General features: G+C 47.7%; 1 protein-coding gene across 2 annotated transcripts; it reads right to left on the reverse strand.

Annotated features, from left to right (window-relative positions):
- Positions 1-308: 308 nt before the first annotated feature.
- wu:fi75a02 (bromodomain-containing protein 4) lies at positions 309-10,687 on the reverse strand. 2 transcript variants are annotated; one of them, XM_050051581.1, is made up of 11 exons: positions 10,502-10,687; positions 8,353-8,487; positions 4,623-6,089; positions 4,103-4,547; positions 3,631-3,966; positions 3,175-3,198; positions 2,921-3,092; positions 2,700-2,788; positions 2,548-2,619; positions 1,407-1,537; positions 309-872 (listed from the first exon to the last, which is right to left on the reverse strand). In XM_050051581.1, exons 2-11 carry the CDS (start codon positions 8,477-8,479, stop codon positions 715-717), a joined length of 3,021 nt encoding a protein of 1,006 aa, XP_049907538.1. In that variant the 5' UTR covers positions 8,480-8,487; positions 10,502-10,687; the 3' UTR covers positions 309-714. The 2 variants fall into 2 exon arrangements, with proteins under 2 accessions (XP_049907538.1, XP_049907539.1); XM_050051582.1 differs by lacking the exon at positions 4,623-6,089 and having other exon boundaries at positions 10,502-10,679.
- Between the last annotated feature and the right edge of the window lie 1,540 nt (positions 10,688-12,227).

A 12,227-nucleotide genomic window follows, 5' to 3' on the forward strand; every position in this document is an offset into this window, starting at 1 on the left:
TTAATACACATAACCTTATTCATCCCTACAACAGGAAATACTTTTTCCCTAACCTGATATGAAGTGTGCGCTGCACATGTGAGCATTTTTGATGATGGCCTCCGTCCAGTCCTTTGGTCTTATCACATTTAACCATAGTTGTCTTTGTTTTTGTTGACGGGCAGTGGCGGCTCACAGAGGTATTGATGAGGGTGAGGACAGGAAGCTGATAGATCACTGGTCAATAACAGGAAGCTGATAGATCACTGGTCAATAACAGGAAGCTGATAGATCACTGGTGAATAACAGGAATAACAGTGACAAATGTCAGTGAGCAGAAACAAACTTTATTTGTTCCAAAAATAGACCCATTTTCAGCAGAAATATATATTACACTTTAAAAACTCACAGTACTACAGAGAAGTCTTTATAAAACAAAAGAGGAAATGACAGGTGAAGCCACCTGAGCCGTGCAGTGGGCGTGGCCTCCTGACAGGTGAAGCCACCTGAGCCGTGCAGTGGGCGTGGCCTCCTGACAGTAAATTCACATTAATCAGCGACACTGTAAAAAAACTCCAAACTAAAACAAATCAAAACACTGCAACAAATAAAAACAAACCTCGCTACATCAGACTGACGGGCTGACTGCATTACCATGGTAACTAGCGGTAGCAGCCATGCTAGCAGCTCTGTTCATTTGGCCTATAGTCAGCTGACAGGAAGTGATGTCACAGCTCACATGTCCAGGCCTTGACGTGTCAGGAAGTCTTCAAGCGCACTCAGTCGCTCCACCAGCATCACGTCCAGGTCTGACTCGTCATCACCAGCACCGTGGCAATGTCTCCGGGCCGCTGCCCGTTTCCTGGGTACCATGGCAACAGGAAGTCCCGCCCCTAAAACAGACAGGTTTTTGTTTTTGTTTGAAACTGTTGACTGACCGAACGAAGACAGACACACACACACACACACACAGACACACACACACACAGACACACACACACAGACAGACAGACGGACGGACGGACGGATGGACAGACAGACGGATGGACAGACAGACAGACAGACAGACAGATGGACAGACAGACACAGACAGACAGACACAGACAGATGGACAGACAGATAGATGGACAGACACAGACAGATGGACAGACAGACAGACAGACAGACACAGACAGACGGACAGACACAGACAGACAGACAGACAGACAGATGGACAGACAGACAGACAGATAGATGGACAGACACAGACAGATGGACAGACAGACAGACAGACAGACAGATGGACAGACACAGACAGATGGACAGACAGACATGTTTGAAGCTCTCAGAGTTATAAATGTGTGGCTCTACACACACTGTGGTTGTCAACAGGAACAATATAAAGATGCTGTGGCTCCGCCCTCAGTGAACTACAGTTCCCAGAGTACCTTGAGGCCTCTTCCTTTTCCTGGGCTGAGTGAAGTCAGGGAAGAGGAGGAGCCTGCGCCTCCTCTGCTGGCCAATCAAGAGCAGCGCTCCATCCTTCTCACGTGGCTCCTCGAAGATCGTCTCCAGACTCCTGCAGGATGACGGAGAGGCATGCTGGGAGATGAAGTTTGGACAGAGGCCTGACAGACTTCCTATCTGTGTTGTTGATGTGGGATTTGTTGCGTTTCTTTTTCCTGTTGGTGGTGGGGGTTTTTACTTTATAACGTTTAGTAGTGGAGGATTTGTAGTTTTTTACCTGTTGGTGGTGGGGGTTTGTAGTTTATAATTGTTAGTAGTGGGGGATTTGTAATTTATAGCTGTTGTTAGTGGAGGATTTGTAGTTTATAGCTGTTGTTAGTGGAGGATTTGTAGTTTTTTTACCTGTTCGAAGTGAGGATTTGTAGTTTATACCTGTTGGTAGTGGGGGGTTTGTAGTTTATAGCTGTTGGTGGTGAGGGATTTGTAGTTTTTTACCTGTTCGTAGTGAGGATTTGTAGTTTATACCTGTTGGTTGTAGGGTATTTGTAGTTTATAGCTGTTGGTGGTGAGGGATTTGTAGTTTTTTACCTGTTCGTAGTGAGGATTTGTAGTTTATACCTGTTGGTGGTGGGGGATTTGTTTTGTTTTTTCACCTGTTAGTAGTGGGGGATTTGCAGTTTTTTATCTTGTGGTAGTGGGGGATTTGCAGTTTTTTATCTTGTGGTAGTGGGGGATTTGTAGTTTTTACTTATTAGTAGTGGGGGATTTGTAGTTTTGTCTGTTGGTGGTAGGGTATTTGTACTTTTTTTTAACCTGTTGGTGGTGGGGATTAGTAGTTTTTTGCCTGTTGGTAGTGGAGATGTGTAGTTTATACTTGTTGGTGGTGGGGGATTTGTCGTTTTTACCTGTTGGTGGTGGGGGATTTGTAGTTTTTACATGTTAGTGGTGGGGGATTTGTAGTTTTTACCTGTTAATAGTGGGGGATTTGTAGTTTTTACCTGCTGGTAGTGGGGGATTTGTAGTTTTTACCTGTTAATAGTGGGGGATTTGTAGTTTTTACCTGCTGGTAGTGGGGGATTTGTAGTTTTTACCTGTTAATAGTGGGGGATTTGTAGTTTTTACCTGTTGGTAGTGGGGGATTTGTAGTTCTTGTTGGTGTAAATCTCCTCCAGACTGAACTCTTTCTTCTTTAACCTATAAAGAAAACCATGTTTTTGGTATTTCATGTTTTTTATTCAGATTTTGTGGTTTTTGTTTGTCGACCACGCCCTGACCTTTTGACTTTTGGCAGTCCCATCGGAGTGAGCAGCGTTTCCCGCGGTGAAGCCCGGCGGATTCGGATCTGTGAAACTCGTTTACAACTCTGAGAAGGACAGGAACAGAGGTGGTCAGAGAGGCGTTTGAGGACGGCGCAGGAAGTGTGACAGCGCCATCAGCAGGAAGTGTGACGGAGGATCAGAGACAAAATAAAATGTAAAGCAAATAAAATCTCCACCTCTCCGTTTACGCTGAGAAACTCTGAGCTCACTGCTGATTGGCCAATGGCAAGCGGAGCAGACAGTCCATTGGCTGAACGGAGGGAAAGGGGCTGTAGACGGGGGAGGCGAAGTCGGAGCGACCTGTGATTGGCCCGTTGCTTCTGCTGTCGCCGGGCAGAAAACGTGGGGCTGTGACACACAGGAAGTCACATGGTTCAAACTGATGACATCACAGATCAATCATATCCAATAATATCATATAAATAATTACCTGGGTATCGGCGACCGCACGTAACTGCAGAGACAGAATGTTAGGACAGCGTTACATCAGAGCGAGTCATCATTACATCACACAGGAAGTGCGAATATGTCACAAACAGGAAGTACAGATAGGTAACAGACAGGAAGCAGGGATATGCGAAAAACAGTAAACGTGTGATCAGACAGGATTCATTAATATTCACTGACAGATGAATACACATAAACACGCCGTGGCCTAATCAACATGGCCGACTATCCTCTCTGCTCTCACAAACATATTTTAATGTACAGTTGACCTGCTCCAGCTGGTGGGCGGAGCTTGTCATGTTACAATAAACGCTAAAATACATTTGTGAAAACAGGAGATCAGCGCTGCCTCGTCTGACATGACTGCATTGGAGACTCGGGGGTGGTGGCGAGGACACAGAGGACATGTTTTTTTAATAACAGAAGATTTTTAACCAACCAGTGGTCACTGCCCAGACTGGGCGGAGCTGTCCAGTCCTTCAGGGGCCGCAGGGGACTCACACAAGCTCCACCCCTCACTGATTCTGACATGGTCTCCACGGCAACTGCTGAGAGACGCAGCATGGGGGAGGGACTAAAGGTGGAAGCGGAGGAGAAGCCTAGGTGCCATAAGTGAAAAGCACGGGGATTGGAGGAGAAGGAGAGAGGTGCGGTGATGTCAGAGAAACGCCATTGGCCTGAAGAGATGTCGAATGCTTCTGATTGGCTACAGGTCCGACCCCTCTGGGCTGACTGCAGCAGGTGCAGGGCCTGCTGGGAGGAGGAGCCGGAGACGCTGGGCGGAGACAAAGACGAGAGAGTTTATGAATATTAAAATATACATTTGTTTTGAATTTAACTGTTTATTAGATTATTATCAAATTGTCATGACTGTTGTCACGGTAACTTTATTCAGATAAACAAATAAGAACCTGTGTGGCAGCAGCAGCGGCGGCACTCTGTAACCATTCTGCCTGACGATACTGACGGCCTTCTCTGATTGGCTGCTTCCTCCCTCCTCTCTTCTTCTGTGTTTCTTGTGGTTGAATTTGTGCAGAGTGAGCAGCGCTTCCTCCTCTGATCCTTGTCCTCCTCTGAAGGAGACCGCCATCCGCCCCACAAATCTCCCAGCATCCTCCTCCTCCTCATCTTCTTCTTCTCTGTTTCCTTTGTGGTTCTTCCTTCTCCTCTTCCTCCCCTCCCCCTCCACATCCTCATCCTCTCCTCTGCTCCTCCTCCTCTGTTCTGATAGGCTCACACTAGAATATGTGTGAGAGTCCTCGCTGTCTGAGGAGGATGATGAGGAGGAGGTGGTGACATGTGGGGGGTGGGCGGGGCTATGGGAGGGGGCGGGGCTAAATGAGACAGCTCCCAAACCTTAACAGAGAGAAATGTGTTAACAACAATTTTCACTGAGAGGACGAGACAAAGGAGGAGACAGACAGAACTCACCAGCTCCGTCTTCTTCTCCTCTCTGTCTGCTCCACTTATTCCTCCTCTTCCTCCTGCTCCTCCTCTCTAGAGAGTCCAGACGACGGCCGAGGGAGGCCAGAGCTCCTCGCAGGAGGCGCCGCACCTCCAACCGGTGAGCTGAGAGGAGGCGAGGCAGGAGGGAGGAGCAGGGGCAGCAGGGAGAAGGAGGAGGAGGAGGAAGAGACGGAGCTACAGGAACAGAAGGAAGAGGAGGAGGAGGAGGAGAAGGAGACAGGGAGACAGGAGAAGAGGATGGAGAAAGAGGAGAACAAATGGCAGAAGTGTAAGGAGTAAAAAAGTCAGGAGGAGGTGGAGGAGGGGGTGGAGGAGAAACAAGAGGAGCAGAGTGGTGATAAAGGAGAGGAAGAGGAGGAGCAGAAGAACAAGGAGGAGAGGGAGAGACAGAAACAGAATGAGGAGGTGAGGGATGGAGGAACAAAGGGACAGGAGGAGATGAAGAAGAAAGACAAGACAAATGGGAAGGAGGAGGAGGAGGAAGGGAGGAGACAGGAGTGGTGGAGGAGGATGATGAAGAAAGAGGAGAAGGGTGAGAACAAGGAGGACGAAGAAAAAAAGAAGCAACAAGAGGAGGTGAAATAAAAGGAGTAGAAGGGACAGAACGAGGGGCAGGAGGTGAGGGAAGGAGGGAAGGAGGAAGAGGAGGAGATGAAGAGGGAAGAGGAGAAAAGGGGGAAGAATTAGGAGGAGTGCAAGGAGCAAAGGAGACGGGAGGAAGAGGAGGACACGAGGAGGGAGCACAAGGAAAAAGAGAAGCAGGTGGGACAGAAGATGGAGGAGGGCGAAGGAGGGCCACAGGAGGAAGAGGAATTAGAGAAGGAGCAGAGGAGGGAGAGGAGGCACAGGGAGGAGGAGGAGCTATAGAAGGAGCAGAGGGGGAAGAGGAGGCACAGGGAGGAGGTGAAAGAGGGGACACAGGAGGAGGAGCAGAGAATGCTGCAGAGGAGTGAGGAGGAGGAGGAGCTACTGAAAGAGCAGAGGAAGAGGAGGCACAGGGAGGAGGACAACAAAGGAGGGAAACAGGAGGAAGAGCAGTTAGAGAAGGAGCAGAGAATGAAGAGGAGGCATGGGGAGGAGGGGGAGGAGGACAAAGGAGGAACACAGCAGGAAGAGGAGATACAGAAGGAGCAGAGGAGCAAGAGGAACCATGGGAAAGAGGAGAAAGAGGGGACACAGGAGGAGGAGCAGAAAATGATGTAGGGGAGTGAGGAGGAGGGGGAGGAGGAGGAGCTACAGAAGGAACAGAGGAGGAAGAGGGGGCACAGGGAGGAGGGGGAGGAAAAAGGAGGGACACAAGAGGAGGAGCAGAAAATGCTATAGGAGACAGAGGAGGATGAAGATGAGGAGAAGCTACAGAGGGAGCAGAGGAGGAAGAGGAGGCAGGTGAGGAGGACCTCCAGGCAGGCGCAGGAGGATGAGCCAGAACTCCTGAAGGAGAAACAGCAGTCAGTTCTCTGTCAACAGAAACTTCATGTCTCTGAACCTGAGGTCAGGAGGCAGAGTCAGGGTTAACTCTGTTTACTGGGATAGATCACCACGGTAACTGATGCTGATAAATCACCATGGTAACTGATGCTGATAAATCACCACGGTAACTGATGCTGATAAATCACCACGGTAACTGATGCTGATAAATCACCATATTAACTGATGCTGATAAATCACCACGGTAACTGATGCTGATAACATATTAACTGATGCTGATAAATCACCACGGTAACTGATGCTGATAAATCACAACGGTAACTGATGCTGATAAATCACCACGTTGACTGATGCCGATAAATCACCACGGTAACTGATGCTGATAAATCACCACGGTAACTGATGCTGATAAATCACCACGATAACTCCCCCCCTCTCTTCTATTCACTCCACGAGCCAGTCAAGTAGCTGAACTACGAATAATGCGAGGGGCAGGTGATCGCGGAAGATTTCAAAAACAGCGTGCGGAAAATGGCAGAGAGAGAGCGAGACACACACACACACACACACACACACACACACACACACACACGTGAGCGCATCGGGGCCCAACTCTGTGCGTCATACAGAGAGCAGAGGAGAATTGTAAACGTGCGACCATGTAGAGACAGAAATGACATTCCGTCAAGTAAACAATATAAGTCATCATGTGCGCCGCATAATCGCTTGCATAATCGTGATTTCAATTTTGACCAAAATAATCGTGATTATGATTTTTTTCATGATCAAGCAGCCCTAACTGTGACTGATGCTGATAAATCACCATGGTAACTGATGCTGATGAATCAAGAACCTGTGTGACCTGACTCACCTGTGTGACCTGACTCACCTGTGTGACCTGTCTCACCTGTGTCTGTCTCACCTGTGTGACCTGATTCACCTGTGTGACCTGTCTCACCTGTGTGACCTGACTCACCTGTGTGACCTGTCTCACCTGTGTGATCTGACTCACCTATGTAACCTGACTCACCTGTGCGACCTGTCTCACCTGTGACCTGTCTCACCTATATGACCCGACTCACCTGTGACCTGACTCACCTGTGTGACCTGTCTCACCTGTGACCTGACTCACCTGTGTGACCTGTCTCACCTGTGTGACCTGACTCACCTGTGTGACCTGTCTCACCTGTGTGATCTGACTCACCTATGTAACCTGACTCACCTGTGCGACCTGTCTCACCTGTGACCTGTCTCACCTATATGACCCGACTCACCTGTGACCTGACTCACCTGTGTGACCTGTCTCACCTGTGACCTGACTCACCTGTGTGACCTGTCTCACCTGTGTGACCTGACTCACCTGTGTGACCTGTCTCACCTGTGTGACCTGACTCACCTGTGTGACCTGTCTCACCTGTGTGACCTGACTCACCTGTGTGACCTGTCTCACCTGTGTGACCTGACTCACCTGTGTGACCTGTCTCACCTGTGTGACCTGACTCACCTGTGTGACCTGTCTCACCTGTGTGACCTGACTCACCTGTGTGACCTGTCTCACCTGTGTGACCTGACTCACCTGTGTGACCTGTCTCACCTGTGTGACCTGACTCACCTGTGTGACCTGTCTCACCTGTGTGACCTGACTCACCTGTGTGACCTGTCTCACCTGTGTGACCTGACTCACCTGTGTGACCTGTCTCACCTGTGTGACCTGACTCACCTGTGTGACCTGTCTCACCTGTGTGACCTGACTCACCTGTGTGACCTGTCTCACCTGTGTGACCTGACTCACCTGTGTGACCTGTCTCACCTGTGTGACCTGACTCACCTGTGTGACCTGTCTCACCTGTGACCTGACTCACCTGTGTGACCTGTCTCACCTGTGACCTGTCTCACCTGTGTGACCCGACTCACCTGTGACCTGACTCACCTGTGTGACCTGTCTCACCTGTGACCTGTCTCACCTGTGTGACCTGTCTCACCTGTGACCTGACTCACCTGTGTGACCTGACTCTCCAGTGTGACCTGACTCTCCAGTGTGACCTGACTCACCTGTGTGACCTGTCTCACCTGTGTGACCTGTCTCACCTGTGTGACCTGACTCACCTGTGTGACCTGACTCACCTGTGTGACCCGACTCACCTGTGTGACTTGACTCACATTTCATTCATCACTCCTTCATTCATTCATGGTTTTAATGACGTCACCATTAACAGCCCCGCCCCCTTCACACGGATACGCCCTCCTGACCTGAACATAAACAAACCTGTTTGTGTCTCTTCATCATCATCATTGTCCTCTTCAGCCAATGGGAGAGCAGGAGGTGGAGTCACAGCTGACAGGCCCCGCCCCCCTCCACTGCTCTCATTTAATGTCAGCGGGCGAGTGAGCATGACTAAGACTGAGAGAGAGAGAGAGAGAGAGAGAGAGAGAGAGAGAGAGAGAGAGAGAGAGAGTATAAATACTCATCATGTGTACAAATACACACCTAGAGTACTACAGAATACTACAATGTACTACACAGTACTTCAGCAGGCTGGACTATTGTAATGGTGTCTTCACAGGCCTGAGTAAAAAATCAATCAGACAACTGCAGCTCGTCCAGAACGCTGCTGCCAGAGTCCTCACCAACACCAAGAGAGTGGAGCACATTACACCAGTGCTTAAGTCACTGCACTGGCTTCCTGTGTGTCAAAGGATAGACTTTAAAATCTTGTTACTTGTCTATAAAGCACTAAATGGTCTCGGGCCTAAATACATCTCTGATATACTTGTACGTTATGAAGCATCCAGACCCCTCAGATCATCTGGAACAGGTTTACTCAGTGTTCCCAGGATCAAAACCAAACAAGGTGAAGCAGCCTTTAGTTTCTATGCTCCCCGCCTGTGGAACAAACTTCCAGAATATCTGAGGTCGGCTGAAACTGTCAACTCATTTAAATCAGGGCTTAAAACATTACTATTTACTGCAGCTTACCAGTGAACTAGATATGTAACTTATTGTTAGGATAATCTGTAGCTATTGTTTTTGTTTTTATATTTGTCTGCTGTTGCTTTATGTTTGCTTTTTAAATGCATTTTCTGCACTGTTTTTCTTGCTTTTAGCTTTTGTTTTTAATGATCTATTGTTCCTTTAATGTTTTATCTTAACATATTTCCCTTGTAAAGCACATTGAATTGCCTTGTGTATGAATGGTGCTATATAAATAAAACTGCCTACTACTACACAGTACTACAGAGTACTACAGAGTATTACACAATACTACAGAGTACTACACAGTACTACAGAGTACGACAGAGTATTACACAATACTACAGAGTACTACACAGTACTACAGAGTACTACAGAGTATTACACAATACTACAGAGTACTACAGAGTACTACACAATACTACAGAGTACTACACAGTATTACACAATAATACAGAGTATTACACAATACTACAGAGTACTACACAGTACTACAGAGTACTACACAATACTACAGAGTACTACACAGTACTACAGAATATTACACAATACTACAGAGTACTACACAGTACTACACAGTACTACAGAGTATTACACAATACTACAGAGTACTACAGAGTACTACACAGTACTACAGAGTATTACACAATACTACAGAGTACTACAGAGTACTACACAGTATTACACAATACTACAGAGTACTACAGAGTATTACACAATACTACAGAGTACTACACAGTACTACAGAGTACTACAGAGTATTACACAATACTACAGAATACTACAGAGCACTACACAGTACTACAGAGCACTACAGAGTACTACACAGTACTACACGGTACTACACAGTACTACAGAGCACTACACAGTACTACAGAGCACTACACAGTACTACAGAGCACTACAGAGTACTACACAGTACTACACAGTACTACAGAGCACTACAGAGTACTACACAGTACTACAGAGCACTACACAGTACTACAGAGCACTACAGAGTACTACACAGTACCACAGAGCACTACACAGTACTACAGAGTACTACACGGTACTACACAGTACTACAGAGTACTAACTTTATAAACTGAATAAAACCATGTTTCAATTAAATACATTAAATTAATAACCATTTAAAATGCGCTGCTCTCGTTGTCTCTCGCGAGATTTCACTGATTCCTGCTGGAAAAATCCCAGGATCTCGGTGTAAATCTGAACCTGTTTTCACCGTCAGCTCATCTAACAGCTGATTTTCACGGTTTTGTTTCGTCACGGCAGAATTTTGCGTGACGTAAGACGAATGGAAAGTTAGAGGACGCGGGAATGTTGCGGGTCGAACTGAGGATGAAACGGGATAGAAGTGATCGAGCTAGCAGCAGCTAGCTGCCGTTAGCAGGCTTCAGTGTGTGTGTATCCGTTAACCGGGACATTTAACGGTTACCATTACCTTCTTCTCGGCCCGCGGCTCCGTCAGTCGCCGTTAAATCCTCTGAGCTGTCATGGCGGGCCGGTTACCGGCGGGAAACGACCGAATCCGGCCGGTGTGTCCAGAGGAGTCGGTATCTCTGTTATCGCCACAGACCGGCGTCAAGCTAACGGAACTCACACACACGGTACTTCCGGTGAGAATATCAAAAATAAAAGATCCCGGGCGACAGGACAGCACAACCTTTCAAATTAAAGTGCTGAACGGAAGTGTCAGGTGTGTGTTTGGTTTTCAAAGTAAAAGCACAAACGACACGGAAATAAACAGATGAGATGACGTATAACATCATAATTATGAGGTCATTCATTAGGAACTGTTCCTTATTTATCAGAGGAGGAGTAATGACGTCAGTTGCTTCCCCAGTGTACATTTCTCAACTCAACTCAAATTTATTTATAAAGCATATTTTAAAATAACTCAACAAACTCAAAACAACAGATCTGATCGGGAGGAGCATGCTATTCCACAGTTTGGGGGCAGACACAGCAAAAGCACGATCACCCCTGAGTTTAAATCTGGAGCGTGGGATAGCCTTGGACCAAGACGTTCATGTCCAAGGCTAGAGCGTGGGACAGCCAGGAGCCTCAGGTCAGCTGACCTGAGGCTCCTGGGGGTAGAATAGGGGGTTAGACCAGACCAGAAGGTCTGAGATGTAGGACGGGGCCAGACCATTACCTTTGTACAAAAACAGGAGGACCTTACAGTCAACTCTGAACTTTACAGGCAGCCAGTGGAGAGAGGCCAAAACAGGTGTGATGTGGTCTTTCCTCCGGGTACCTGTGAGGAGCATGGCAGCAGTGTTCTGAACCAGCTGGAAGCGGGACAAAGAGGACAACTTCTGATCTGTCCTCATTCTGCTAGAGGAAGCTCTGTGCCATCCAGTTCTTTATGTCCTCGAGGCAGTTCATGATACTGGCAACACTAGACCTATCATTAAGCTTGATACGGATAGCTGGTGTAATGTTTTTTAATTATTTGGCCGACAGGAAGCATGCACAACGCAAAGAGAATAGGACCTAAGATGGAGCCTTGAGGGACCCCACTGGAAAGACTGGCTGAGGAAGAGGAGTGATTTCTCATGCTGACGGAGAAACTTCTGTTTTTGAGGTATGAGTTGAACCAGTGTAATGCAGTGCCACTGATGCCAACACCAAACTGGAGGCGTTCGATTAAGATGTTGTGATCCACAGTGTCGAATGCAGCGCTGAGGTCAAAAAGGAACCAGGATGGCACAGTTTCCAGTGTCAACACAGAGTAGCAGGTCGTTGTGCACTTTCAGCAGGGCAGACTCTGTGCTATGATCGGCCCTGAACCCAGACTGAAACCTTTCCAGGATGTTATTTTGACATAAGTAGGTCTGTAGTTGATGGAGAATAACCTTCTCCAGAAACTTAGAGAGGAATGGAAGTTTAGAGATAGGCCTGTAGTTGCTGGGCATGGAGGGGTCTAAATTGTTTGGTTTTTTTCAGGAGGGGCTGGGCCACTGCCTGCTTGAAGCAAGTTGGGACAATACCAGTGGCCAATGAGCTATTGACAATGGAGAGGATGCAAATGCTTCAGGAGCCTGGAGGGGACAGTGTCAAGGGGGCAAGTCGTAGGTTTCATGGAAGAAACAATCTTGGTCACGAAGGAAAGTGTGATGGGTTAGAAGCAGACCAGTCTAGATGAGCAGGCCAGTGGGGCAGCG

Source organism: Epinephelus moara, chromosome 8, assembly GCF_006386435.1.
Source record: "Epinephelus moara isolate mb chromosome 8, YSFRI_EMoa_1.0, whole genome shotgun sequence".
Lineage (NCBI taxonomy): Eukaryota > Metazoa > Chordata > Actinopteri > Perciformes > Serranidae > Epinephelus > Epinephelus moara.

Excerpts from the sequence above, each read along its gene's own strand:
- wu:fi75a02 (XM_050051581.1), bottom strand. The coding sequence starts at position 8,479 with ATGCTCACTCGCCCGCTGACATTAAATGAGAGCAGTGGAGGGGGGCGG. Across the intron at positions 1,538-2,547 it reads AAATCCCCCACTACCAACAG|GAGTCTGGAGACGATCTTCG; the intron begins GTAAAAACTACA and ends GTCATCCTGCAG. Across the intron at positions 873-1,406 it reads GAAAAGGAAGAGGCCTCAAG|GGGCGGGACTTCCTGTTGCC; the intron begins GTACTCTGGGAA and ends TGTCTGTTTTAG.